Source organism: Scyliorhinus torazame, chromosome 7, assembly GCF_047496885.1.
Source record: "Scyliorhinus torazame isolate Kashiwa2021f chromosome 7, sScyTor2.1, whole genome shotgun sequence".
In the NCBI taxonomy this organism is placed as follows: Eukaryota; Metazoa; Chordata; class Chondrichthyes; order Carcharhiniformes; family Scyliorhinidae; genus Scyliorhinus; species Scyliorhinus torazame.
The window spans coordinates 161328100-161355474 of record NC_092713.1 but is presented as its reverse complement, the minus strand read 5'-3'; the positions used below and the strand labels follow the sequence as shown (position 1 = coordinate 161355474).

Here is a 27375-nt window from a genome sequence, read left to right as displayed (position 1 = left end):
TATAAAAACTGGCAAGTCATGTATAGACCCTTGGTAAGTCCACACTTGGAATATTGCGCACAATTCTGGTTGTCACACTACCAGAAGGATGTGGAGGCTTTGGAGATGGTGCAGAGGAGGTTTACCAGGATGTTGCCTGGTCTGGAGGTTGTTAGCTGTGCGGAGTGGCTGAATAGACTTGGATTGTTTTCATTAGAACGATGGAGGTTGAGGGGTGACGGGATAGAGGTCTACAAGATTATGAAGGGCATGGATAGAGTGGATGGGCAAGCACTCTTTCCCAGGGTGGAAGGGGTCATTCACCAGCGGGCACTGGTTTAATATCCGTGGGGCAAAGTTTAGAGATGTGCGAGGCAGGTCTTTTTATACAAGAGGATAGTGACTGCCTGGAACACATTGCCAGAGAAGGTTGTGGAAGCAGATACATTAACGGCGTTCAAAAGGCATCTCGACAAATACATGGATAGGATGGGTATAGAGGGATAAAGCACTAGGAAGTGCTGAGGGTTTTGGCCAAGGGTGGTATCATGACCGGTACAGGCTTGGAGGGCCAATAGGCCTGTTTCTGTGCTGTATTGTTCTCTGTTCTTTGAGGGGACACTGGGACAGGCAGTAAGCAGCACCTAAAGGACAGTGTGAGAGGAGGACACCTGGACAGCCAATCTAGACAGATTCTTGGGATTACGGGACTGATGTACGAGGAGAGATTGAGTTGGTTAGGATTATATTCGCTGAACTTCAGAAGAATGAAAGGGAATCTCAAAGAAACGTATAAAATTCTAACAAGACTAGACAGGGTAGATGCAGGAAGGATGTTTCTGATGGTGTGAGAGTCCAGAAACAGAGGTCGTAATCTGAGGATAAGGGGTAAACCATTTAGGACCAAGATGAGGAGAGATTTCTTCACCCAGAGTGGTCAGTCTGTGGAATTCTTCACCACAGAAAGCAGTTGATGGAACCATAGAAAGGTTACAGCACAGGAGGAGGCCATTTGGCCCATTTAGTGTATGCCAGCCCAAGAATACCCAGGTGCCCTTTCTAATCCCACCTTCCTTCACCCGGTCCATAGCCCTGTAGCTCACAGCACTTAAGGTGCAGATCCAGGTAGTTTTTTTAAAAAGAGTTTAGGGTCTCTGCCTCCACCAACAACTCAGGCAGTGAATTCCAGACACCTTCTACCCTCCAAAACATTGTATGCCTTCAAGAAGGAGTGAGATATAGCTCTTGTGGCTAAAGGGATCAGGGATATGGAGGGGAAAGGGAGAACAGGGGCGAGATTCTCCGATCCCCCGCCGGGTCGGAGAATCTCCGGGGGCTGGCGTGAATCCCGCCCCCGCCGGTTGCCGAATTCTCCACCACCGGATATTCGGCGGGGGCGGGAATTGCGCCACGCCGGTTGGCGGGCACCCCCGGATGGGCCGAAGTCCCGCCGCTAAAATGCCTTTCCCGCCAGCGTAGATTAAACCACCTACCTTACCGGCGGGACAAGGCGACGCGGGCGGGCTCCGGGGTCCTGGGGGGGGGGGGGGGCGCGGGGCGATCTGGCCCCGGGGGGTGCCCCCACGGTAGCCTGGCCCACGATCAGGGCCCACCGATCCGCGGGCGGGCCTGTGCCGTGGGGGCACTCTTTCCCTTCCGCCTTCGCCACGGTCTCCACCATGGCGGAGGCGTAAGAGACTCCCTCCACTGCGCATGCGCGGGAATGTCGTCAGCGGACGCTGACGCTCCCGCGCATGCGCCGCCCGGAGATGTCATTTCCGCGCCAGCTGGCGGGGCACCAAAGGCCTTTTCCGCGGAAATTCGTCCGCCGCGGGCCTAGCCCCTTAAGGTTGAGGCTCGGCCCCCAAAGATGCGGAGCATTCCGCACCTTTGGGGCGGCGCGATGCCCGACTGATTTGCGCCGTTCTGGGCGCCAGTCGGCGGACATCGCGCCGTTTCCGGAGAATTTCACCCCAGGTTACTGGGTTGAATGATCAGTCATGGTCATAATGAATGGCGGAGCGGGCTAAAAGGGCCAATAGTTTATCCCTGCTATTTTCATTGTTTAAATGTAAAAATAACCAGACAACTCGCAGCTGTTATTAAGATGGGTTAGAGAGGGTAGCAAAAATTGTGAGTAACAAGATTGGTTTTGAGGGGGTATTTGAATGAGAGGAGAAAGATAGCAAGGTAAAGGTGGGAGGGAGCATTCCAAAACTTGGAGATAAGATGGCTGAAGGTTTATTTTATCAAATGTGGAGTATGCAGGCAAATAAGCTGCAACAGAAACTGGAGTTGAGAGGGAGTGTCGGAACATGGGTTGCTGATGAGGGATGAGGGTACAGGGAGATTTGTTGATGAAGACAAAAACCTGGCAATCAATGTGCTGGACCCAATAGAAAATGAAGGTTAAGGGATGACAGAAAAACAAAACCTATTTCAGAATATAATTCATCCAGTGGAATTTAAGTTATTATTATAGAATTTACAGTGCAGAAGGAGGCCATTCGGCTCATCGAGTCTGCACTGGCTCCTGGAAAGAGCATCCCACCCAAGATCCACACCTCCACCCAATCCCCATAACCCAGCAACCCCACCCAACACTAAGGGCAATTTTGGACACCAAGGACAATTTATCATGGCCAATCCACCTAACCTGCACATCTTTGGACTGTGGGAGGAAACCGGAGGACCCGGAGGAAACCCACGCACACACGGGGAGGATGTGCAGACTCCGCACAGACAGTGACCCAAGCCGGAATCGAACCTGGGACCCTGGAGCTGTGAAGCAATTGTGCTATCCACAATGCTACCGTGCTGCCCGTAATCAAATGCAAAACTTGAGCAATAGCTGTGGGGAATGATCGAGTGAGCTTGGGACAAAGCCATGTATAGGAGAGTAAATGGCAGCAAAACTGGGACTGAGACAGATGTCATTGAGAAGATCTCATGGACACTCCAAGCTTGCCACTGGAGATAAACGAATTGCCGAGGTGCCCATCTTCTCAATTCTTCCGCTCCATGGCAGCCCTCCCTGGCATTGGTTGCCTCCACTCAACACCTCCCTTTCTTCCTCACTGTGAACAAGTACAGCAGGCATGGGCCAAATCTACATCTTTCCAGTCAAAAATACCAATTTACTGCGCCAAAAATCCACTTTGAGCATACATGCTACTCACTGTGCACGCATTTTTAGACATTAGGGTGCTGAGGGCTTCGCACCATTTGTCTCTTTCTACGCTCCTAAAGACAATGGGTGGGATTCTCCGAGCGTCTGCGCCAAAATCACGTTCGGCGCGGGGGTGGAGAGTGGGGTGTCAGACCCGCGATCGGGTCCGACGCATTCCCGCGATTCTCCGCGGACCGGAGAATCACCGCCAGTCGCGCATGCACGGTCGACACGGCGCCGGTCGGGGGCAATTGAAAGAGGCCCCTGCGATTCTCCGCCGGCAGCTGGCCAAGTTTCCGCTGGCGTGGTTCCCTCATGGTTCCACCAGGCGGGCACTCGGAGTGGCGGCTGCAGACACAGTCCGTGGCCTCCCTGGTGGGGGAGGCGGGGGGGGGGGGGGGGGGGGAAATCAGTCACCGGGAAGGGGGGGGTGTCTCCAAGACGGCCAGGGCCCCGTATCGGCAGCCGGAGCTGCGTGGAGTACTCTGGGGCCCTGCAAGCCCCCTTCAAAATGGAGAACTCTCCAGGACAGTCCAGAGTGACTCGCGCCTGTTTTCTAGCGGGCATGGGGGACATAGCCCCATTAACAGAGAATTCCGCCCCATGATTTTTGCTGAGATACAGATCCATGGGTCAGGTGCTGCAAATGGAAGTGTTGCCACAAGAGTATTCAATAGACAATTCTTTGTGCACCGCTGAACAGAGGTCAGGAGCAGTGAGTCTCAGCTATCCCTAGTTTCTTCCCTAGCTCAGGGAAGTTTGCTAGTTTCTCACACGTGATCAGTTAATTCAGCATAGAACAGCATTCAAAGGTGTGACCCTCAGGTCTCAGTGTTTCAGCATTAAGCCAGCTGGGATGATTTCCTCTGTGTGCTAGCTGGTGTGATTAATTTATAAATGTGTTTTTTGCAAACACATTTCGGATTTTGCTACCCGACTACGCAGAAACTCACTTGCAGGTGAATTCCAAACAACCTATTAGACCACTGGGAAGTTTCAAACTGCCATCATCCTAGATTTACTGCACAAAACCTTTCCAGACACTCAACAGTAATCCAGCACTCAGGTAAAAGATCAGGCCAGAATATCCACTTTATTCAAATATTGTAAAAGTTTCTGATGGTCCTAGGCATTTATTTGATTTCATATCATAGCATCAGAACACAACTCTTATATTGCAATAAGCTTTCAAAAAAGATTTGAAAATATAGTTCCCAAGGAAAGTCAGCAACACAGAGTTAGCAGTTGGATTAAACAGGCAAATTACAATCAGTCACTGGTGGAAATAAAAAAGCAGATAAATCATGTAAACAAAAGCTATGTTTGTATTAAGCAGACAAGTTCAAACACCATCACAATCACTGTTTATGTTATATACAGTAAACCAAGTATGTCGATATTTACCACCATTATTTCACTTCTAGCTACAGTGATATGATACAATCCCAAAAGAGATAATTTAAAAGAGTTGCACAGTATAAATATTGATAAATCTCTGCCTGTTGCTGGACGTTTATGATGACAGTTACAAAAAAAATGATTACAATAAATTTGGATTTTACTAATGACTGTCACTTTTTCTGTGAATACACAATCTCCTACTATAGGGTTAGTGGATACCTGCTGCTGATCCAATGGATACAAGTAGTAACATTCTTTATTTACTCATCTCCATGGATAGTTTATATTCAACTGTGGGTTTTAATTCATGTTGATAACATTGTACTAACTTGGCATGAAATCACCCACTTCCATGTGTGGATGGGCAAACACACAAAACAGACTGGACGGTGATCAGTTTCAGATGTGTTCACATAAAACTCGGGAGTGTATAAACCAAAGTTGACTATTCAATAATGTATGCCACAAAGCACCGTGGATCAGTAATGTAATATTGGATAATATAGAATGGATCAGCATTGCATTATTGGATACAAACATAAGATTTAAGATGTTAAGAGTAAGCCACTCGGTCCCTCGAGCCTGCTTCTTCAGTCAAGAAGATCATGACTAATCTGACGTGGCCTTAACTCTAGCAGGTTAGGGATTGGCCATGATAAATTGCCTAGTGTCCAAAAAGGTTAGGTGGGGTAACTGGGTTATGGGGATAGGGTGGAGATGTGGGCTTAAGTGGGGTCTCCATCTGCACTGTAAATTCTATGTTTCTATGATATATGATCCTTGATTCCCTTGTCAATCAAAAATCTGTCTAATTCCTTCTTGAATATATTCAATAACCCAGCCTGTACTGCTCTCTGAGAAAGCGAATTCCAAACAATATAAACCCTCAGAGGACATATTTCTTCACTTCTCAGTCTTATATGTGAGACCCCTTATTTTGAAACGGTGGTCCCCTAGTTCAAGACTCCCCCAAGAACGATAACATCCTTTCAGCATCTACCCGATCACACCCCCTCAATAAGGTCACCTCTCATTTTTCTAGACTCCAATGATTATAGGCCTACCCTTTCCTCATAAGGCAATCCTTCATCCCCAAAATCAGCTTAATTGTCCCTCCTTCGGTAAGGCAACCACAACTGCATGCAGCACTCGGTGTACATTTGCAGCAAGATTTCCTTACTTTTATACTCTATCCCTCTTGTAACAAAGACCAATATTCTGTCTTGTTAATTACTTGTTGTATCTTGGGTGGTACGGTAGCATAGTGGTTAGCACTATTTCTTCACAGCGCCAGGGACCCGGGTTCGATTCCCAGCTTTGGTCACTGTCTGTGCAGAATCTGCACATTCTCCGTGTCTGCGTGTGTTTCCTCCGGGTGCTCCGGTGTCCTCCCACGAGTCTCAAAATACGTGCTTGTTAGGTGAATTGTACATTCTGAATTCTCCCTCAATGTACGCGAACAGGCGCCGGAGTACGGAGACTGGGGGGTTTTCACAGTAACTTCATTGCAGTGTTAATGCAAGCCTAGTTTTGACACTAATCAAGATTATCTGCATGCTGTTTTTTTGTTTTTCCATATACAAGGACATCCAGATCCCTTTGTACCCCGCATTCTGCAATCTCTATTTTAATATGCTACTTTTCCATTCGTCCCATCAAAGTGGACAACCTCACATTTTCCCACACTATACTCCATTTGCACATTTTTTTGTCCACTTTCTTAACTTACTTACATCCTTTTGCAGACTCTGTATCTACCTCACAACTTTCCTACCTTTATAGCATCAGCAAAACTGGCTACAATACAGTGATCAATGTCATTAATATAAATCATTAATAGTTCAGGCCCCAGCACTGATCCCTGAGGCACTCCACTAGTTACAGTTTGCCACGCTGAAAATTACCCATTTAACCAAACTGTGTTTCCTCTTAGTTAGCCAGTCTCCTCACCACGTTAATATAAAACCCCAACTTCATATGCTCTCAACTGGTATAGTGACCCTTTATGTGGCACCTCAATTAAACAACTTTGGAATATGAAATACACAATGCTGTATTTGTCACGTCCTCAAAACCATGTTGAGTCTGCTTGATTGTATCATGATTTTCTAAATATCCTATTACAACCTCTTTAATAGTGGATTCTAGCATTTTTCCAATGACAGATGTTAGGCTAACGGGCCTATAGTTTCCCATTTGCTGTCTCCCTCATTTCTTGAACAGAGATGCTACATATGCAGTTTTCCAATCTACGAGGACCGTTCCAGAATCTAGGAAATTTTGGAAGGTTATAGCGAATGCATCCACTCTCTGCAACTACTTTTAAGACCCAAGATGCAAGACATCCTGTCCAGGGACTTGTTAATTTTAAGTCCCATTAGTTTTCCCATTACTTTTTCTTCAGTGATGGTGATTGTTTTAAGTTCCTCCCTCCCTTTTATCTCTTGGTTTTCAACTGTTCTTAACATAAGAACATAAGAACTAGGAGCAGGAGTAGGCCATCTGGCCCCTCGAGCCTGCTCCACCATTCAATGAGATCATGGCTGATCTTTTGTGGACTCAGCTCCACTTTCTGGCCCGAACACCATAACCCTTAATCCCTTTATTCTTCAAAAAACTATCTATCTTTATCTTAAAAACATTTAATGAAGGAGCCTCTACTGCTTCACTGGGCAAGGAATTCCATAGATTCACAACCCTTTGGGTGAAGAAGTTCCTCCTAAACTCAGTCCTAAATCTACTTCCCCTTATTTTGAGGCTATGCCCCCTAGTTCTGCTTTCACCCGCCAGTGGAAACAACCTGCCCGCATCTATCCTATCTATTCCCTTCATAATCTTATATGTTTCTATAAGATCCCCCTTCATCCTTCCAAATTCCAACGAGTACAGTCCCAGTCTACTCAACCTCTCCTCGTAATCCAACCCCTTCAGCTCTGGGATTAACCTAGTGAATCTCCTCTGCACACCCTCCAGTGCCAGTAGGTCCTTTCTCAAGTAAGGAGACCAAAACTGAACACAATACTCCAGGTGTGGCCTCACTAACACCTTATACAATTGCAGCATAACCTCCCTAGTCTTAAACTCCATCCCTCTAGCAATGAAGGACACAATTCCATTTGCCTTCTTAATCACCTGTTGCACCTGTAAACCAACTTTTTGCGACTCATGCACTAGCACACCCAGGTCTCTCTGCACAGCAGCATGTTTTAATATTTTATCATTTAAATAATAATCCCTTTTGCTGTTATTCCTACCAAAATGGATAACCTGACATTTGTCAACATTGTATTCCATTGGATAACCTCACATTTGTCAACATTGTATTCCATTGGAACATTGGAACACGTTTCCACCGAAGATGGAAGTAAAACACTTGTTCAAAGTATTACGGTCCCAGACCAGGCCCAAACAGTGGCTAGGATACTGGACTGAAACCCCAATATTTTAGTTATTTTTGTAAGACTGTGCAGAACGAATGATTAGCTTTAGGACTGATTGCATGAAGAAATAGGGCTATGGTATTTTGAAAACAAAACTTTATTATGGATACAATATTAAACTCTTTAATTTAACACACAAAAAGAACAGCTTACAATGACCTCTTAAACATGACTACTCAATTCCCCATTAAACAAGAAAAGAAACATACATCTCTCAGTACACAGAACAGATTTGGCTTCACAGAACAGATTTGGGCTACTTCAGAATCCCTTCAGACTCTGGCTGAATATCTTCAAAACGCTGGTTTATCTGGTATGCTTCAGCTTCTTCCTTGTCCTCAGACAAGACTGCTTTGTTTTAAATATTATTACTCTTTTTATAACTATCCTACTGTAAGAGAAAACTGCCTTTACTTGTGGTCAAGGATTGCCAGATCAGACTTCAAATCTTCTCCAGAGCTTTCTCAAAATGTGTCTCTGTCCCTTAGCTCCACCCAGCAATGACATAATCTCCCAAAGCTGAAAAACAAATTAGCATCCAGGCTAAAAGCACTACTTATCCAGAGTAAAAGCACATTAACTCCCCATGGTCTTTCCTCATTCAAACCACAGTGCATTAGCTCAGATTGAAAACATATTCCTCTGATTAATTTCTCCTTCTGCCTCCTAAAAGCTCCCAGACCCTGCAAACAAAATCAATATAAGAAACATGACCACTGCAATCAAACACATAAAACCACAGGCTTTTAACCCTTTAAATTGCCCAATATTTAGAATCCAATTTTCCTAAAACCATCCATTCATCACAAAAGCCTCTGCTGTTTTGTTTCCCATTACCGTAAAAGGTTTTATTGTCTAGTCTTAGATTTCTCTCGTACTCCAAGGGATGCATGGTGGTGCAGTGGCTAGCACTGCTGCCTCACGGCACCAAGGACCCGGGTTCGATCCCGCCCCGGATCACTGTCCATGTGGAGTTTGCACATTCGCCTCGTGTCTGTGTGGGTCTCACCCCCACAACCCAAAGATTGTAGATTAGATTAATTGGTCACGCTAAATTGCCCCTTAATGGGGAAAAATGAATTGGGTACTCTAAATTGAAAAAACATTGAAAGATTTACATTCTGAAGGTTTATTGGAATTGAACAACTATTTAAATATGAACATACAAATCAGGAGCAGGAGACAACTTGGCCCCTAACGCCTGCTCCGTCATTCAATAAGAACATGACCGATCTGATTCTAACCCCAGTCCCACATTCCTGTCTACCCAGATTACACTTCACCCTTTTGTTAATCAAGAATCTATCTGGCTCTGTCTTAAAAAATATTCAAAGGCTCTGCTTCCGGACTTAAAGTTCAACAACTTCAGACTGTGAACAGTCTCTCCTCCTTTACCTCATTTTTATATCTATCAATTTATTTTATTTTGATCTGTGTTTCCGTCACTACTGTCCCTCACTTGGCCCATCTGTTCCCTGTTCCTAGTTGTCCTTTGACCTGCCATTGACACATTTTAATCTCTTTGTGTCACTATCAGCACGCTTCATAGTCTTAATCACCCCCAATTACATTTCCTTTGTCTTTCTGTCCACAACATCTTTGTCAATCTTTACCTATAGCTGGCCCTCTATCCATCCCCACAGTTCCACTCCACCCCCCACAACAGTATAAATCTGACCCCATTTCCCTCCAGCTTTTACAAAGAGTATTTTCTATTTTTACTTCCGATTCCAGCATCTGCAATAATTTGCTTTTAACTTTCCCCTCCATCTTGACCCCATTTTGATTTTTGTTTCTTTGTACCGATGCAACCCCCCCCAGGGCCATTTGTCACTTGTTCTTCAGCTTTGCTTTCATGCAGCCACTGACCTTTGTTCTCCTACTAACCTATTTTGCTATCATACCTTTATGCCACCATCAGCACCTTATTTCATCCTTAATGCTACCATTAGCACTCCCTTTGTGTTGTGTCCACGACAACTTTGTCAATTCCCCCTTAGCACCGACCTCTCTATGACCTTCTATTCTGGCCCACCTCCTCCACCCATTCTCCAGCGATATAATCTATTACATTTCTACCCCTCTTCAGTTTTGAAGATGTCACATGGCACAAAAAGTTAACTCGGTTTCTCTCTCCACAGATGTTGCCAGACCTGCTGAGCTTATCCAGCATTTACTGTTTTTATTTCAGATTTCCAACATCCACAGTATTTTGCTTTTGCTGGAGGAGTTGAAATGGTTTTCCTTGGAGAAGAGAAGATTGAGAAGAGATTTAGTAAAGGTATTCAAAATCATGAGGTTCGAATCATAGAATTTCTGGACAGGGAAATACTGTTCTCACTGGTGGAAGGATCAAGGGCAAGTGGGCACAGCTTTTTAAGATAATTTGCAAAGGAAGCAATGGAGGCGGAAGGAGAAATCTTTTCCACATAGCATGTGGTTAGGAACTGGAATGTACTGCCTGAGTGAGTGTAGTGGAGGAAAATTCATTCGAGCATTCAAGAGTGTGGTAATACCAGGTATTGCGGTACCAGAAAGAGGAATGATCATTGGCTAGACCGCAGGGTCTACCATTGGGCAATGTACATAGCCCCGCCCTGAGAGGCGGGGTATAAGAACCAATGCTGTCCCAGCAGCCTTCACTTCTGTAACTTCGCTGCTGGGTACAGTTTTATCTGATTAAAGCTGAATCGATATGACTCCACGTGGACTCAAGAGTGTTGATTGTGTATCAATTTAATCAGATAAGTACTTTGAAGGATGGATCTCCGCATCAAGCCGGCGTGCCTTCAGCTCAGCCCTCACGCAGAAAACTCTGCCGCGATTTTTAAACATTGGCTGGCATGCTTCCAGAGCTACCTCGATACGGCTGCCGACACCCCCATGGAAAGGCAGAAAATACACCTACGCTCGCGGGTCAGCCCGGCGATCTACCCCCTGATCGAAGGGGCGGCGAACTATGATAAAGCCACGGAACTACTGGAAGGACACTACATTCATCCACTTAATCAGGTGTATGCCCGTCACCTGCTGCCAACGAGACGGCAGAGCCCAGATGAGATGCTAGAAGATTTCTACCGGGCACTGATCGTGCTGGGCCAAAACTGCTGCCCAGCGGTGACGGCGAACGAGCACTCAGAACTTTTAATTTGAGACGCTTTTGTGGCAGGTATGATCTCCCCCGACATTCGCTGAAGGCTACTCAAAACAGACACGCTGGGCCTCACCGAGACCCGGGCCCTGGCAGGGTCCATGGATGAAGCGTACAAAAACGCCCTTGCGTACGCCCCCGCGCGCACCGCGCCCCCCTGGACTGCGTGGCACCCCGTCGCAGCAGCCCCCCAGACCTACCCGCTTAACCCCCAGACTTACCCACTAACTCCGCAGTGATAGGGGGTCCTCCTTTATGAGCGATGAGCTGCGCCAGTTCCTGCTTAGCAAAGGCATCGCCTCGAGCAGGACGACCAGCTATAACCCCCGGGGAAACGGGCAGGTAGAAAGGGAGAACGGAACGGTCTGGAAGACCGTCCTGCTGGCCCTTCGATCCAGGAATCTCCCAGTCACCCGCTGGCAAGAAGTCCTCCCAGTGGCCCTTCACTCCATTTGGTCACTGCTATGTACTACCACGAACCAGACACCTCATGAACGTCTCCTTGTTTTCCCCAGGAAGTCCTCCTCGGGGACCTTGCTCCCAACCTGGCTAGCAACACCCAGAACCGTCCTGCTGCGGAAACATGCGAGGGCGCACAGGTCGGACCCGCTGGTCGAAAGGGTCCACCTGCTGCATGCTAACCCCCAGTACGCCTACGTAGCATTCCCCGACAGACGCCAAGATACGGTCTCCCTCCGGGACCTGGTGCCCGCCGGAGCCCCACGCGACCCGAGCCACTGCCCCCAGCCCCCCCCCACACCGCACCTGACCGGAGGGTCAGTACTGCCGCCAGAACCCCAACCCAGAGCCGAGCAGGCACCCCTTCCTTCTGCCCATTCTTCGACCTTACAGCGCTGCCTAGGGGTGAAGAAAGTGCCTGGGAGGAAGACATCACGTTCTCGGAGTCACTACCGCCGGGGCCCTCACCAGGATCGCCGCCGAAACTTAGACGCTCCAGTAGGACGACCAGGCCGCCCGATCGTCTGATTGCAGCACCGTGAAGAAAATTAACAACGCAAGAACTTTCTCCGCAACCCTCGATAGCATGGTACCTGCAATACCTGGTCCTACCATCAAAAGGCGACAGTAATACTGGCCATCACCCCGCTGGCTCTTTTTTTAAACAGGTGGTGAATGTGGTAATACCAGGTATTGCGGTACCAGAGAGGGGAATGACCATTGGCTAGGCCGCGGGGTCTACCATTGGGCAATGTACATAGCCCCGCCCTGAGAGGCGGGGTATAAGAACCAATGCCGTCCCAGCAGCCTTTACCTCTGTAACTTCGCTGCTGGGTACAGTTCTATCTGATTAAAGCTGAATCGATATGGCTCCACGTGGACTCAAGAGTATTGATTGTGTATCAAAGAGGGAATTAGAATTTCTGAAAAGGAAGGTTGTGCAAGTTTCATAGGAAGAAAGAGCAGATTAGCACTAACTGATCTGCTCATCCGGAGAGCTGGTGCACACGACTTTGAATGGCCTCCTTCTGTGTTGTAACAATTTTGTGATTATGGAATAAAACGGACAGTAGCAATGTGGATACAGAGCTGGCCAAGTAATAGGAAACAGAAACTAATAGTTAATGGATACTTCTTGGGCTGGAGGAAGGTTTGTAGTGGTGTTGAATCAGTATTGGGGCCCTTGCTTTTCTGGATATATAGTAATGATCTGTCCCCTGAGTGTTCAGGGGACAACTTATAAATTTGCAGATGATGCAATACTTGGAAGCATTGTAAACTGTGAGGGGAACAGTGCAGAACTTCAGAAGGACAGATAGGTGGCAGATGAGGTTCAATGTGGAGAATTGTGAGGGAATTAATTTTGTTAGCAAGGACATGGAAAGACAATATAAAATAAAGGGTACACTTCTAAAGTGTGTGCAGGAGCAGAGCGATCTGGATGTATGTGTGCATAAGTCATTAAAGGTAGCAGGACAGGTAGAGAATGCAGATAATAAAGCACATGGTATCCTCGGTTTATTTATTTGTGGCATAGAGTGGTTAGCAAGGTTGCCTCACGGTGCCAAGGTCCCAGGTTCGATCCCGGCTGTGGGTCACTGTCCATGTGGAGTTTGCACATTCGCCCAGTGTTTGCATGGGTTTCGCCCCCACAACCCAAAAGATGTACAGGATAGGTGGATTGGCCACGCTAAATTGCAAAAAATGAATTGGATACTTTAAATTTATTTTTATTAATAATAATAATAATTTGTGGCATAGAGTACAACAGCAAGGAGGTTATGCTAAGCTTGTAGAAGGCACTAGTTTAACCTCAGCTGGAATACGGTGTACATTTCTGGGCACCATATTTTAGGAAAGATATGAACGAGTTGGAGAGGGTGCAGAAGAGGTTTCCAAGAACGATTCCAGGGATGGAAAACTTTGGTAATGAAGACAAATTGGAGAGATTGGGACTTTTCTCCTTGGAGAGAAGGTGGCTAAGAGAAGATTTGGCAAAGATGTTCAAAATCATGGGGAGCTGGGCAGAATGCCAAGAAAAAATATTTATGGGCAGCACCGTAGCACTGTTGCTTCACAGCGCCAGGGTCCCAGGTTTGATTCTCGACTTGGGTCACTGTCTGTGCAGAGTTTGCACGTTCTCCCAGTGTCTGTGTGGGTTTCCTCCGGGTTTTCCGGTTTCCTCCCACAAGTCCCGAAAGACATGCTTGTTAGATGAATTAGACATTCTGAATTCTCCCTCAGTGTACCCGAACAGGCGCCAGTGTGGCAACTAGGGAATTTTCACGGTAACTTCATTGCAGTGGGAATGTAAGCATACTTGTGACAATAGTAAAGATTATTATTCGAAGTATCGTGGAGACAGATTCAATCAAAGCATTCAAAAGGGTATTGGATGATTATCTGAATAGAACAATGTGAAAAATTACAGGAAAAGGCATGAGAATGGCACTAAGTCACAATGTTCATGTGGAGAGCCGGTGCAGACACAATGGGCCAAATGGCCTCCTCCTGCACTGTAACAATTCTGTCAATCTCTGTGAAATCTCAACTTTCTCAGTCTTAAACCCCAACTTCTCCCATCTAATAATAATAACCTTTTATTGTCACAAGTATGAACATAAGTTACTGTGAAAAGCCCCTAGTCGCCACATTTCGACGCCTGTTCGGGTAAGCTCGTATGGGAATTGAACCCACGCTGCTGTTCTGCATCACAAACCAGCTGTCTGGCCCACTGAGCTCAACCAGCCCTCTAAACATGTAACTGAAGTAAGTCCCTCATCCCGGGGACCATTTTCATGAATCTTTCTGCACTCTCTCATATCCTTCCTAAATGTGGTGCTTCGTATTGGATATAATACTCCAGTAAAAATATCTTCAATGATTGTTTCATCTCCATATTTCTTGTTGATTGAAAAATAACATAATTAACTCTCAGTGTACTGAATAAATTCCCTGTACTGTACTAAGCTGTTGGCCCTTAAGCAAACCAATACCTTCCCCTCTGCACTGTGATACTGGCTCTATTCTAATAAGACTATTTTTTACACTCTCTGCTGTATACACAACACAATGTTAATACTGTTCTCAGCTCCTCACTTTGTACAGAATCAACTGTTAGACAGTCTCTCATACAAAGTAGCATTCTGCCAAGATCATAAATGTCCTGTTTCATTGTGGTCTCACTCACTATCTGCCCCATTCACATTGCCTCTTATTTAGTGCTGTCTATTGTATGTGAAACAATCTATTACAGAGCTCAAATCTCAAACTCGAATGAAAAATTCTACAATGCTTCACTGATCATCTCCAATGTTAACACTCTCTTTCATGATCAGCTCTTGATCAAATTTAGGACCATCCAAAATAAAAGATTATCTTGTTTTGCCTGCTCTGATATTTAGTTGGTTACTTTCTGCAACTTGAGTTAAATGCTGTGCTGCATTTCAACAAGCAAGTGTGTAGTGTAAACAATCAATCACAAAGGGGTAACTCTAAGAAAGACCTTGGGTTGGATTCTTCGTTTCTGCAGCTAATGTGCCAGCTCGAAAGGAGACTCCACGGGAGGTTTATGTGAAAAAGATCAGCATGAACCACTCACCGATTCCAGTACCAGTGAGGGGTTAGCACCAGCGCCAACCGAAACTCCTGTTTCCCGTACCGAATATGGCCGAAGAATGGCCGGATCTCGGGCTCTGCATGTGCACGGCTGACGACCTGCAGCGATTGTACCGTACAACATGGCCCTGGCCATGCGCGGATCCAACACGCCATCCGCAACCCCCCACCAGCCGCCCCGGCCAGCGGCACGGATCCCGGCCGAGTGTGACGCCGCTGGACACAGTCCGCAGCCGCCACAGCAGGTTCACGATTTGTGTGAGCACACATGTACAGCGCCACTGGGAACTAGGCCCATCAGGGGTGGAGCATCGTGAGTGGGCCGGCCAATGAGGCTCCATCGGCATTGCGACTGCGCGCGCCATGCGTCACGGTGACTCCATTTCGTGGAGGGGGGAGCATGGCTGACCGGCGTCAAACTAGCGCCAGCCCCAATTCCAGCGTCAGAGCCCATTTTCCATCCAATCGCCGAACATGATTTCAGCGTCAGGCAACGGAGAATCGTCCTTAACTGGGATAAGTCAGACAGACACTATTGTAGAGATGGAAGTAATGTCTTTCTTTATAGTCAAAAGCTAAGGGCAGTGAGTGACAACATGGTGGCGAAGAGGCCAGTGGTACATGCTAGTATGTGAAGTAGTTGAAATACACTTATGGTATGTAGCGTGTCAAATAGGTGTGGCAAACAAACATTTGCCTCGGAGACCACACATGGTATAATTTCCTCGTAAGCATATAATTTTATCATTATCAGATTAAAGCTCTGCACTCCAGTAAAGGAGTATGGAAACAACTCATTCAATAGGGTGGGTGCTTGTCACACTTCACACCTTGATAGAATTGCTGAATGTGCTGACTGTCTCACTCAAATATTTTTGATAAATCACGTGTCTAAAGCATGTAAACCCATCATCATGCACAAGAGCCTCGAATTCAAGATATTGAAAATCATACAGGTAGAGAGAGTTATTTTTAGCCAACAAAGGTGAACAACACTGTACCTTTGAAATATGCCTCACTCACCCCAGTCCAGAGAACTGAGATGCCAGCTTCTACAATTTGAGCATCCTCAGGTGTGTGCAAATGTACAACTGGGGGTTTAACAGGCTAAAACCGTGCAGATTACTAGAAGAGAGTACCCACTGGGCAATGATTCTATTGGTTTGTCCAGCTAGAATCGCTATCCTGCCACAGCAAGGTTTTGAGAACAGAGGGGGGAAAGAAACTTTTCAGTTATCTAAAAATGTCCCAATACAAATCTGGCCCCACGTCACAAGTACTACAACTGATTTCCTGACACGCCTGGGTCAAAGATGCCATGGCAATGAAAGAATTAATTTTTATTTCTAAAATTCGCTCCACCGGCTTATAATATACAATAGAAGCTAGCCTCCTGAATTATTGCATGCAGTACTCCAATTTTAGGATTCAACCGAAGAACAAGCCACAATAGCTAAGCACACAGAATTGCTGACATCATCCGTACTCTTCAATTGTACTATACATAAGCAGTGATAACAATATCCCTAAACACTCATTTCAAAGTTCCTGCTGAATTACTAAGGCGTATTCCTCTCCATAATTATACAGATACAGGGTTTCCTTTAGTGGAAACCACTGCTGTCTGCAGTCAAAATCTTGAACATTTCTTATTCTACTACTGAAATATGTATATCGTCATATAAAGTCCCCAAATCATACTTAAATAACTTAAAAATATCTGAAGTGGTGCAGAGTACTATAATACATTCAGTAACAACTTGCATTTGTGAAGTGATTCCAATATAAAAGACAATTGACAGAGCTTTAAGAAAATTGGGTACAGTGCCAGCCAGGGAGAGAGATTGTGAGGGTGACCATGAGCTTGGATCAAAGAGGTGGACTTTAGATCTTTCTGATTGAGCAGTGTGTGGGCTTGGGGAGAAAATACCAGATTAGGATCAATGCAGCTGATGGCTTTGTTACCATTGCTAGGATAAAGGGGCATTATAGAAAAATCCCAAATCAGAGGAACAATGCTCAATGGGGGAGGAAGAACCAGAGAATATTGAAGAGGTTGATGACTTGAGTAACAAGATGATGGGCAAACAAAATTTAGTGTGGGACAGCATGTGTGCAGTAGAAGTCTCGCTGAAGTTGGAGAAAAAAAGGCAGTAAGGAGAACCTTGCAGCAAACAAGCTGTTTCACCAAAGACATAAGTGCAGAAGCAGACGACACTGCAACGGTGAAAGCAACCTTTCTTTATAGTGTCAAGAGTGAAGGTCTAAAGCTAAGATCAGCTGACCAGGACCTGACAAGATTGAAAATAATTCAGCTGAACCCAAGACATTGGCCAGAGAAGTGAAAGGAATCAGCAGCTTGGGAGCAGGGCGGTGGTGGTTGACGACATTGGTTGCAGTTTTCTTGAGGACCATTTGTACAAGCCTATACAGTAACCTTTTTTTTAAAAAAAAAGATACTGTCATTTAACATTCCAGACCTGACAGGCTATGAATTTCAGGTATCAGACATATAGTTGATAGCCACAAATGAAGGAGCATATTTTAGTGCAATGTGTCTAAGTTTGCAGACAACACGAAGATGAGTGGTAAAGCAAAAAGTGCAGAGGATACTGAAAGTCTGCAGAGGGATTTGGATAGTTTAAGTGAATGGGCTAGGATGTGGCAATGGAATACAATGTTGACAAATGTGAGGTTATCCATTTTGGTAGGAATAACAACAAAAGGGATTATCTAAATGATAAAATATTAAAACATGCTGCTGTGCAGAGGGGCCTGGGTGTCCTAGTGCATGAGTCGCAAAACGTTGGTTTACACGTGCAATAGGTGATTAAGAAGGCAAATGGAGTTTTGTCCTTCATTGCTGGAAGGATGAGTTTAAGACTAGGGAGGTTATGCTGCAACTGTATAAGGTGTTAGTGAGGCCATACCTGGATTATTGTGTTCAGTTTTGGTCTCCTTACCTGAGAAAGGACGTACTGGCGCTGGAGGTGTGCAGCGGAGATTCACTCGGTTAATCCCAGAGTTAAGGGGGTTGGATTACGAGGAGAGATTGAGTAGACTGGGACTCGGAATTTAGAAGGGGGGGGATCTTATAGAAACATATAAAATTATGAAGGGAATAGATAGGATTGATGCGGGGAGGTTGTTTCCACTGGCAGGTGAAAGCAGAACTAGGGGCCATAGCCTCAAAATAAGGGGAAGTAGATTTAGGACTGAGCTCAGGAGGAACTTCTTCACCCAAAGGGTTGTGAATCTATGGAATTCCCTGCCCAGTGAAGCAGTTGAGGCTCCTTCATTGAATGTTTTCAAGATAAAGATGGATAGTTTTTAGAAGGAATAAAGGTTCATGGTGTTCGGGCGGGAAAATAGAGCTGAGTCCACAAAAGATCAGCCATGATCTCATTGAATGGCAGAGCAGGCTCGAAGGGCCAGATGGCCTACTCCTGCTCCTAGTTGTTATGATATGTGCTATGAGGTCACAGGGGATACATCTCCACACTGAGAATAGTTTCCCCAGCATCAACAACAACAACATGCATTTGGATGGCACCTTTAACATAAATTGTCCCAAGGTGCTTCACAGAAAGCAAAATTTGACACAAAGTCACCCATGGCGATAGCAGAGCAGCTGGTCAAATGCTGATCAGAGGTAGGTTGTAAGAGTGTCTTAAAAGGAGGAAAGAGGGTAGAGAGGCAGAGAGGTTCAGGGCTGATAAAAATTCAGAGCCTAAGTCTTCAGCAGCTGAAGGCACAGCCACCAATGGTGGAGCAATTAAAATCAAGAATGCTCAAGAGATCAGAATTCGATGAATGCCAGATAACAGAGGGTTATGGGGCTGAAGGAGAGGACATAGATAGAGAGGGGCAAGGAAAGAAGGACTTGAAAACACAGTAATAATTTTGAAATAAAGATATTGCTTAACAGAGAATCAATGTAGGTCAGCAAGCACCGGAGCGATAAGTGAATAATATTTGGTGTGAATAAGGACATGGGCAAAAGTGTGTTTCCAGAAGGTAACATGTGAAAGATTGGCCAAGGATACATTCTCCTACAGTTCAGGCTTTGCAACCACCTGCACAGCTGTGCTCAAATGCTGGTGTCCAGAAAATCCTCTCAACATTAAAGCCAAGAAAACAAGATCCCTTTGTCATGGCTGTCATGGTCTTAAAATCTGGGATAGGATACACATATCATTCTTAGGCACATAATCAGCCATCACCAAACCAACAATTTGGATTAATTGCAGAACCAACATTTATGATTCAATTAGGTATGCCGGTCTCCCCCATATAGTTATTTATAATATACCATGATATAATGCTTTCATTATTTTAATGTCTGGCACGTTTTAGTTTTTGTAAACATTCCATCTCACCTCGCCGAAAGCTGCAACAGTATTTTGTAAAAAGCATGCCAATAAAAAAGGTGAGCCACCAAGTTAACAAAACACAAGTTGAATGTTTATGTTTCAAATTCTTCCCTGCTTGCTGAGCTTTGCTTGAAATCAGGAAGTGGAGTTGCAGGAAACATGATGAAAATTCAGCTTTCATCGCGCATAATCTCAAATAACTGTGCTGTCTGCTTCATTCGAATATGATTGTGCACGGTTTTACAAACTGTATGGCTAGTTTCTATTTCACATTATGTACACCGTTACTCATCGATACAATGGCTCCTGACCACTTTTACAAAATTTATTTTGCAGGCGAGGTGGAATACACATACACCGACAAATGACAAGTAAAAGCAAACTTTAGAATAATGATAGCATATTTTGCTGAATTATAAATAGCTATAGACTAACATACCTAATTAACTCATAAGTGCTGGATCTAATTAAGTCCAATGCACTGACAATTGGTTTGGGGTTGGTTGAAGAATGCTGTGAATATCCTATCCACATTTTAGAAGCACCGACAACCCGCAAAAAACAGATTTTTTTTTCTCCTTCTCTGTCTCACAGTTTACATCGTTCCATGTCACTAGCAACATTTTGAGAAGAGATGGTAATGATTGACAAACAACAAAAAAAATGTTTTGTGCAAGTTATAATGTTGTGGAATACACTGACTGGAATGGATGCAGATTCAATAAGTTTTAAAAGGGCACTGGATATATAACTGAAAAGGAAAAAAGATTGACAGGGCTACAGTGGAAAAGCAAGGGAGTGAATAGTTCTTTCCAATAACTGGAACAGGCACGCTGGGCCAAATGCCTCCGTTGCCACGAGTTCTACCCTCTATCACTGTTTTCCTTTTTCTCTCATTTCTTTGTAGATGTAATTAAGCCGAATTAAGATGACGCCGGAGCGAGGCGACTTCTTGGAAGCTGTGCCCAGCATACCCTCTAATTCTATCTTTTACTCTCGTTCTATGCTTCTAAAACTTCATTCTAACTCTTTTAAACTCTCTTGAATGGACCTACTTCGTATTAAGTTGATCTTTTCTCTACACCTTGCTATAATTGTAACATTATATTTTGCAGTCTTTCCTTCCTTCCCTATGAACGGTATGCACTGTTTATAGAGCATGCAAGAAACAATACTTTTCACTGTATACTAATACATGTGACAATAATAAATCAAATCAAATCCTCTTTCCTTCAGCTAATTTACCTGCAAAATACTGAGAATCCCAGATGCACCACTAATCATGCTGGGCTGTGGTTATATCCCAGCATTTAGAATTCTGGGACTTTTATAGTCAATATTAATTACTCTCCCCAATCCTTGCAGGCACAAATTTAGGTACACTGTAATAATGTTCATTTATAATCTATAGAAATATATCATATTCCCACCTGTCAACCAGATAGCAAGTCTCTGTGAATGAACATCATTATGGCCAGAATATCTTGTGTGATATTGTGATGCCTTTTATTAATAATAATCGCTTGTCACAAGTAGGCTTCAATGAAGTTACTGTGAAAAGCCCCTAGTCGCCACATTCTGGCCCCGGAGTGTGGCGACTGGGGGCTTTTCACAGTAACTTCATTGAAGCCTACTTGTGAAAATAAGTGATTATTATTATTAATAAAAGGCATCACAATATCACACAAGATATTCTGGCCACAATGATGTTCATTCACGGAGACTTGCTTTTGACTCTGTCTGACAGTTCAATCCCACTCCCCAGCAGTAACACAAAGATACAAAAACAAAACCACTAATGGCTTACACTGAAGAATTTATTCCGAAATAGATCCTGAAGCAGCTCAATGAAAGAGTGCAATAAACTGTTCAAGCTGTTTATGCAATTTCAAACCTTAATGTCTTGGAATGTAATACAAATTGTGTTTGCTTTTCACATCAACACTGCCTTACACCCTTTCATTCCTCCAAGATCAATTTACAGTATTCAACCCTTACCTCATAATTATATAAAATCTCCTCCCATACTCAACACTTTATCATTGGACATTGTTATTTGCAGTTCTTAGCATATTCCAAAAGACATTATTATGTTTTGACCACAATCTAAATCTGTCTCCAACACCCCACTGTCCCCCCCTCCCTCCCATCACCTTCACTCAACTACTCACTCTGCATCTCCCTTTGAACACTCCGTTGCCACATCCTCCAATCTTCCTATCCCAATTATCCTTAAACCTTTGCCCTCCACCAACTCTGATCCACCTCCACTCCCAGTCTCCTTATCCCTCACCACTACCCCTCACCCACCATTCATGCTCACCCACCCAATCATTCCCTCAAATCCCCCCAACCTCTACTCCCTCACTCCCACCCTCATCCTCCAACCCTACTGCTCCCTCACTCCCACCCTCATCCTGCAACCCGTCTGCCAGTCACATTCCAGTTCCCTCTTCCACTGTCTTCCTCAAAACACCCACCTCACCCTCAAACCTCTTTCTTCCCTAGAACTTCAATCCTAACTCCCAACAACCAAATACCCTGCAAGCCCCCTTCCCTCAACCTCTCTCTCCCATCAACTCACTCTCGCACCCCACCCTCACTCCACCTTCATCTTTTCTTGCCTGCCATTTCCCCTCTCTGCCTGCCATCTCCCCAAACACCTGCCAACCTTCCTCTGCCCTCTCCCTCCAAGAATCACCCTGTCACCATCCACCCACCCTCCAGCCCACTCCCGACCCCCTCCCACCCACCCTCTTGCCCCCTCCCACCCACCCACTCTCATGCCCCCTCCCGACCCTCTCCCACCCACCCACTCTCTAGCCCATTCCCACCCTCTGTCCCCCTCCCGAGCCCCCTCCCACCCACCCTCTGGCCCCCTCCCGACCCCCTCCCACCCACCCTCTAGCCTCCTCATGACACCCTCACACCCACCCTCTAGATCCCTCCCGACCACCTCCCACCCACCTACCCTCTAGCACCCTCCCGGCCCCCAGCCACCCACCCAACCTCTAGCCCTCTCCCACCTACCCTCTAGCCACCTCCTGGCCCCCACCCACCCTCTAGCCCCCTCCTGGCCACCAACCACCCTCTAGCCCCCTCCCGGCCCCCACCCACCCACCCTCTAGCCCCGTCTCGGCCCCAACCCACCCGCTAGCCCGCTCCCTGCCCCCACCCACCCACTAGCCCCCTCCCTGCCCCCACCCACTAACCCCCTCCATGCCCCCACCCACCCTCTAGCCCCCTCGCCGCTCCCACACACCCACCCACTAGCCCATTCCCGGCCCCCACCCACCCACCCACTAGCCCATTCACGACCCCCACCCACCCACTAGCCCGCTCACTGCCCCTACCCACCCTCTAGTTCCCTCCCGGCCCCCACCCACCCACTAGCCCATTCCCGGCCCCCTCCCATCCACTAGCCCACTCCCGGCCCCCTCTCACCCACTCACTCTCAAGCCCTCTCCCGACGCTCTCCCACCCACCCAATCTCTAGCCCATTCCCACCCACCCTCTGGCCCCCACCCACTCACCCTCTAGCCCCCTCACAACCGCCTCCAACCACCCTCTAGCTGCCTCCCTCCCGACCCCCTCCCACCCACCCACCCTCTAGCCCCCTCCCGGCCCCCACCCACCCACCTTCTAGCCCCCTCTCGGCTCCCACCCACTAGCCCCCTCGCGCCCCCCACCCATACAACCACCAGCCCCCTCTCGCCCCCAACCCACCGTGGCCACTACCCACCCATTAACCCCCTCCAACCCTCTAGCCCCCTACTGGCCCCCTCCCACCCACCAGCCCCCTCCCACCCTCTGGCCCCCTCCAGACTCCCTCCCACCCACCCTACCGACCCGCTCCCACCCACCCTCCCGACCCCCACCCTCCAGCCCCCTCCCGACCACCCTCCAGCCCCCTCCCGACCCCCTCCCACCCACCTTTCAGTCCCCTCCCGACTCCCTCCCACCCACCCTCCAGTCCCCTCCCGACACCCTCCCACCCACCCTCCCGACCCCCACCCTCCAGCCCCCTCCCGACCCCCTCCCACCCACCCTCCAGCCCGACCCCCTCCCACCCACCCTCCAGCTCGACCCCTCCCACTCACCCACCAGCCCCCTCCCACCCACCCTCCCACCCACCCTCCAGCCCCCTCCCCACCCACCCACCCTCCCTCCCGACCCCCTCCCTCCCGACACCCACCCACTCTCCCGACCCCCTCCCACCCACCCACCCACCCACCCTCCCCTCCCGACCCCCCCACCCACCCACCCTCAACTCCCGACCCCCTCCCACCCACCCTCCCGACCCCCTCCCACCCACCCACCCACCCTCCCGACCCCCTCCCACCCACCCACCCACCCTCCCGACCCCCTCCCACCCACCCACCCTCCCGACCCCCTCCCCCCCTCCCAGCCACCCACCCACCCTGCCGACCCCCTCCCACCCACCCACCCTCCCGACCCCCTCCCACCCACCCTCCCGACCCCCTCCCACCCACCCACCCACCCTCCCGACCCCCTCCCACCCACCCACCCACCCTCCCGACCCCCACCCATCCACCCACCCTCCCGACCCCCTCCCACCCACCCACCCACCCACCCTCCCGACCCCCTCCCACCCACCCACCCACCCACCCTCCCGACCCCCTCCCACCCACCCACCCTCCCGACCCCCTCCCACCCACCCACCCTCCCGACCCCCTCCCACCCACCCACCCTCCCGACCCCCTCCCACCCACCCGACCCCCTCCCGACCCCCTCCCACCCACCCACCCGACCCCCTCCCACCCACCCACCCTCCCGACCCCCTCCCACCCACCCACCCGACCCCCTCCCACCCACCCACCCTCCCGACCCCCTCCCACCCACCCACCCACCCTCCCGACCCCCTCCCACCCTCCCGACCCCCTCCCACCCACCCACCCCACCGACCCCCTCCCACCCTCCCGACCCCCTCCCACCCACCCACCCCACCCGACCCCCTCCCACCCCACCCACCCGCCCGACCCCCACCCTCCCACCACCCTCCCGACCCCCACCCTCCCTCCCACCCACCCACCCGACCCCCTCCCACCCACCCACCCTCCCGACCCCCTCCCACCCACCCTCCCGACCCCCATCCACCCTCCCGACCCCCATCCACCCACCCACCCTCCCGACCCCCATCCACCCTCCCGACCCCCATCCACCCACCCACCCTCCCGACCCCCATCCACCCACCCACCCTCCCGACCCCCATCCACCCACCCACCCTCCCGACCCCCTTCCACCCACCCTCCAGCCCCCTCCCTCACCCTCTCAATCCCCTGCCCCCTCCCTCGCCCTCCTGCCCCCTCCCTCGCCCTCCTGCCCCTCCCTCGCCCTCCTGCCCCCTCCCTCACCCTCCTGCCCCCTCCCTCACCCTCCTGCCCCCTCCCTCACCCTCCTGCCCCCTCCCTCACCCTCCTGCCCCACACCCACCTGCCCCTTGCCCTCACTCCTCGCCACTGCTTCCTCCACCTTTGTACCTCTCCATCCCCATCTCGCCCTCCAACTCTCCCTCCTCAGTCCCTAACCCTCAGATGCGATCTGTCCATTGTGCCATTAACCCATGCACCTCCCTCTCTGCCCCTTTCCTGCCGCTGCTCACCTCATACTGGATGTACTGTTTGCGCCATTCCGGCGTGATGTGGGCTGATAGATGCTCGGCGAATTTCATGATTGGTGCTTTCTGAAGATGGTTCGTTCAAAAGAAACGCAAATTAAAAATCCCAGCAATGAGTTGGGGGCTTCCGCTGAATAACCACCATTTCCTGATGCAGACTACGGAAGCGAATTGCAGATCTCTCGCTGTCCCTCTGCCTTGTTGGTGTCGCTCGCTTCCCTCAGACGGAACAAGGGGATCGTCACTCACTGCCGATCATTCATCCGCCATCTTACTGACAATACTACACAAGAGCGCGCAGGCCAGTGGCGGTGGGGAGGCGGGGGCGCGCGGGGAGGCGGGCGGGCGCGCGGCCAGAGCGCGCGCCTGTCCAATGTCGCGTCACCTGCCAGCTTGTCGCCGCCTCCGATTTGAAGCGTCCGCCCCGCGAACCGTGTCCGCCTCACGCTCCTCCCCCCGCCCCGCCCCCTACACCAGGCTCGGTCTCGAGCTGTCCAACGGCCGGCCGCTGAGCTGAGGTGTTGATGCGCGCAGCAGCAGTACCCCCCTGAGGGGGACTTTTTATTATTGTAGATCTGAAAGAAAAACGTTAGGGTTGATCACTGGGGACTGTCGATTGATGTGCCCGACCGCACACTGCCCTTGGCGTGCCATCCATCAAAATGAGTGGAGAAAATAATAATCTTTATTGTCACAAGTAGGCTTACATTAACACTGCAATGAAGTTACTGTAAAAAAAAGCCCTAGTCACCACACTCCAGCACCAGCTCAGATACACAGAGGGAGAATTCAGAATGTCCAATTCAGCTAACGGCACATCTTTCTGGATTTGTGGGAGGAAACCCACGCAGACACAGAGAACATGCAGACTCCGCACAGACAGTGACCCAAGCCAGGAATCAAACCTGAGACCCTGGAGCTGTGAAGCACACAGGGCACCTCTAGCCCAATCACCAGTGCACAAAAAATGGCATCTTGGCCCCTGCCAGTACAGGCTGACACCCATGTGGCATTGCCAAGGTGGCACCAGCAGTGCCAGGGAACCACCCTGCCCAAACAACATGCACCTTGGAACCTCCAATCCCCTGGGAAACCCCCACAAATGCCATTCCATCTGGTCCCCATTTGTGGAGACCAGTACTGAACAGCACTCACCCAAGGTCTCCAAGGCAAAGAGGATAGATCCCATGCCTTGGTTACCTCGAGAATCTGCATATTAAAGTGAGGCTAGCTGTCTCACTTTAACATGGATGCAAATTTGTTTAAAAATTATCTCGCCCACAGTGGGCAGAAATTACATTGCGTTGAAAACCTGGTTGATCCCGGGAGCGGGGTCTCCCGACTTCTATTGGCCACGACTTCTATCGGCGAGCTGCTTTTTGGGCGTAGCATGGCCATTCGATCACGCCCTGTGTAGAAACCAACTATTTAACTCTAAAATGTGAGGCAACCTTTTAACATAAGTAGTGAATTGATTAGGAGGTATGGAACAGGGTAGGTGTAAAGAGTATGTACTCTGATTGGCTGAATGTAACTTGCAATGTCCTCCCGGGCTCTGTGTTGGAGTCTCAGCTTTTCACTGCACATATCAAGCTTTGAGATGAAGGAATACAAAGTTGTATATCCAAGTTTGCTGATGACACTGAAGCTAAGAGGCACATTAAGTAATGTAGATGGAAGAAGAAAGTTGAAAAGGGACAATAACAGATTAAGTGAGTGCAAAAAACTGTGAGGCCACCCATTTTGGACCTAAGAAAGATAGCTCTGAGTACATTGTAAATAGTGAGAAGCTGGGAACTGTGGATGAGTAGAGAGACTGAGGGGTGCAAATTCAGAAAGCACTAAAAACTGGTAGTACAAAAATACAATGTATAGTCTTGTAAAAGCCAAATTATTGAAACTATTTTTTTTTAGGCAAAAGGTGAAGGTGTTGACTTTCACATGGGTAATGCTTTTGAGGGAATTATTGCAACTAAAGCATACCCGCCCAGCACACCAAACATGGTTCTTAAAATAATTCTAAAGGTAATGCAGGAAGTAGCAGCCATACCAGCCATTGTAGGATGGATCAGAATCCTTCCAACTGGACTTTTACCAAACATAAAACCCCAAAAGCTTCATGGACCTAAACACTGCAAACAAACAGG

General features: G+C 48.3%; 1 protein-coding gene across 1 annotated transcript in view; it reads right to left on the bottom strand.

Annotated features, from left to right (window-relative positions):
* Nucleotides 1–25540, bottom strand: part of LOC140426653 (xenotropic and polytropic retrovirus receptor 1 homolog) — a 507289-nt gene extending 481749 nt beyond the window's left edge. Inside the window, exon 1 of the mRNA XM_072511735.1 lies at nucleotides 25214–25540. Within this exon, the coding sequence (XP_072367836.1) occupies nucleotides 25214–25282 (69 nt within the window). The 5' untranslated portion in view covers nucleotides 25283–25540. The remainder of the gene's footprint in view (nucleotides 1–25213) is intronic.
* Nucleotides 25541–27375: the final 1835 nt, after the last annotated feature.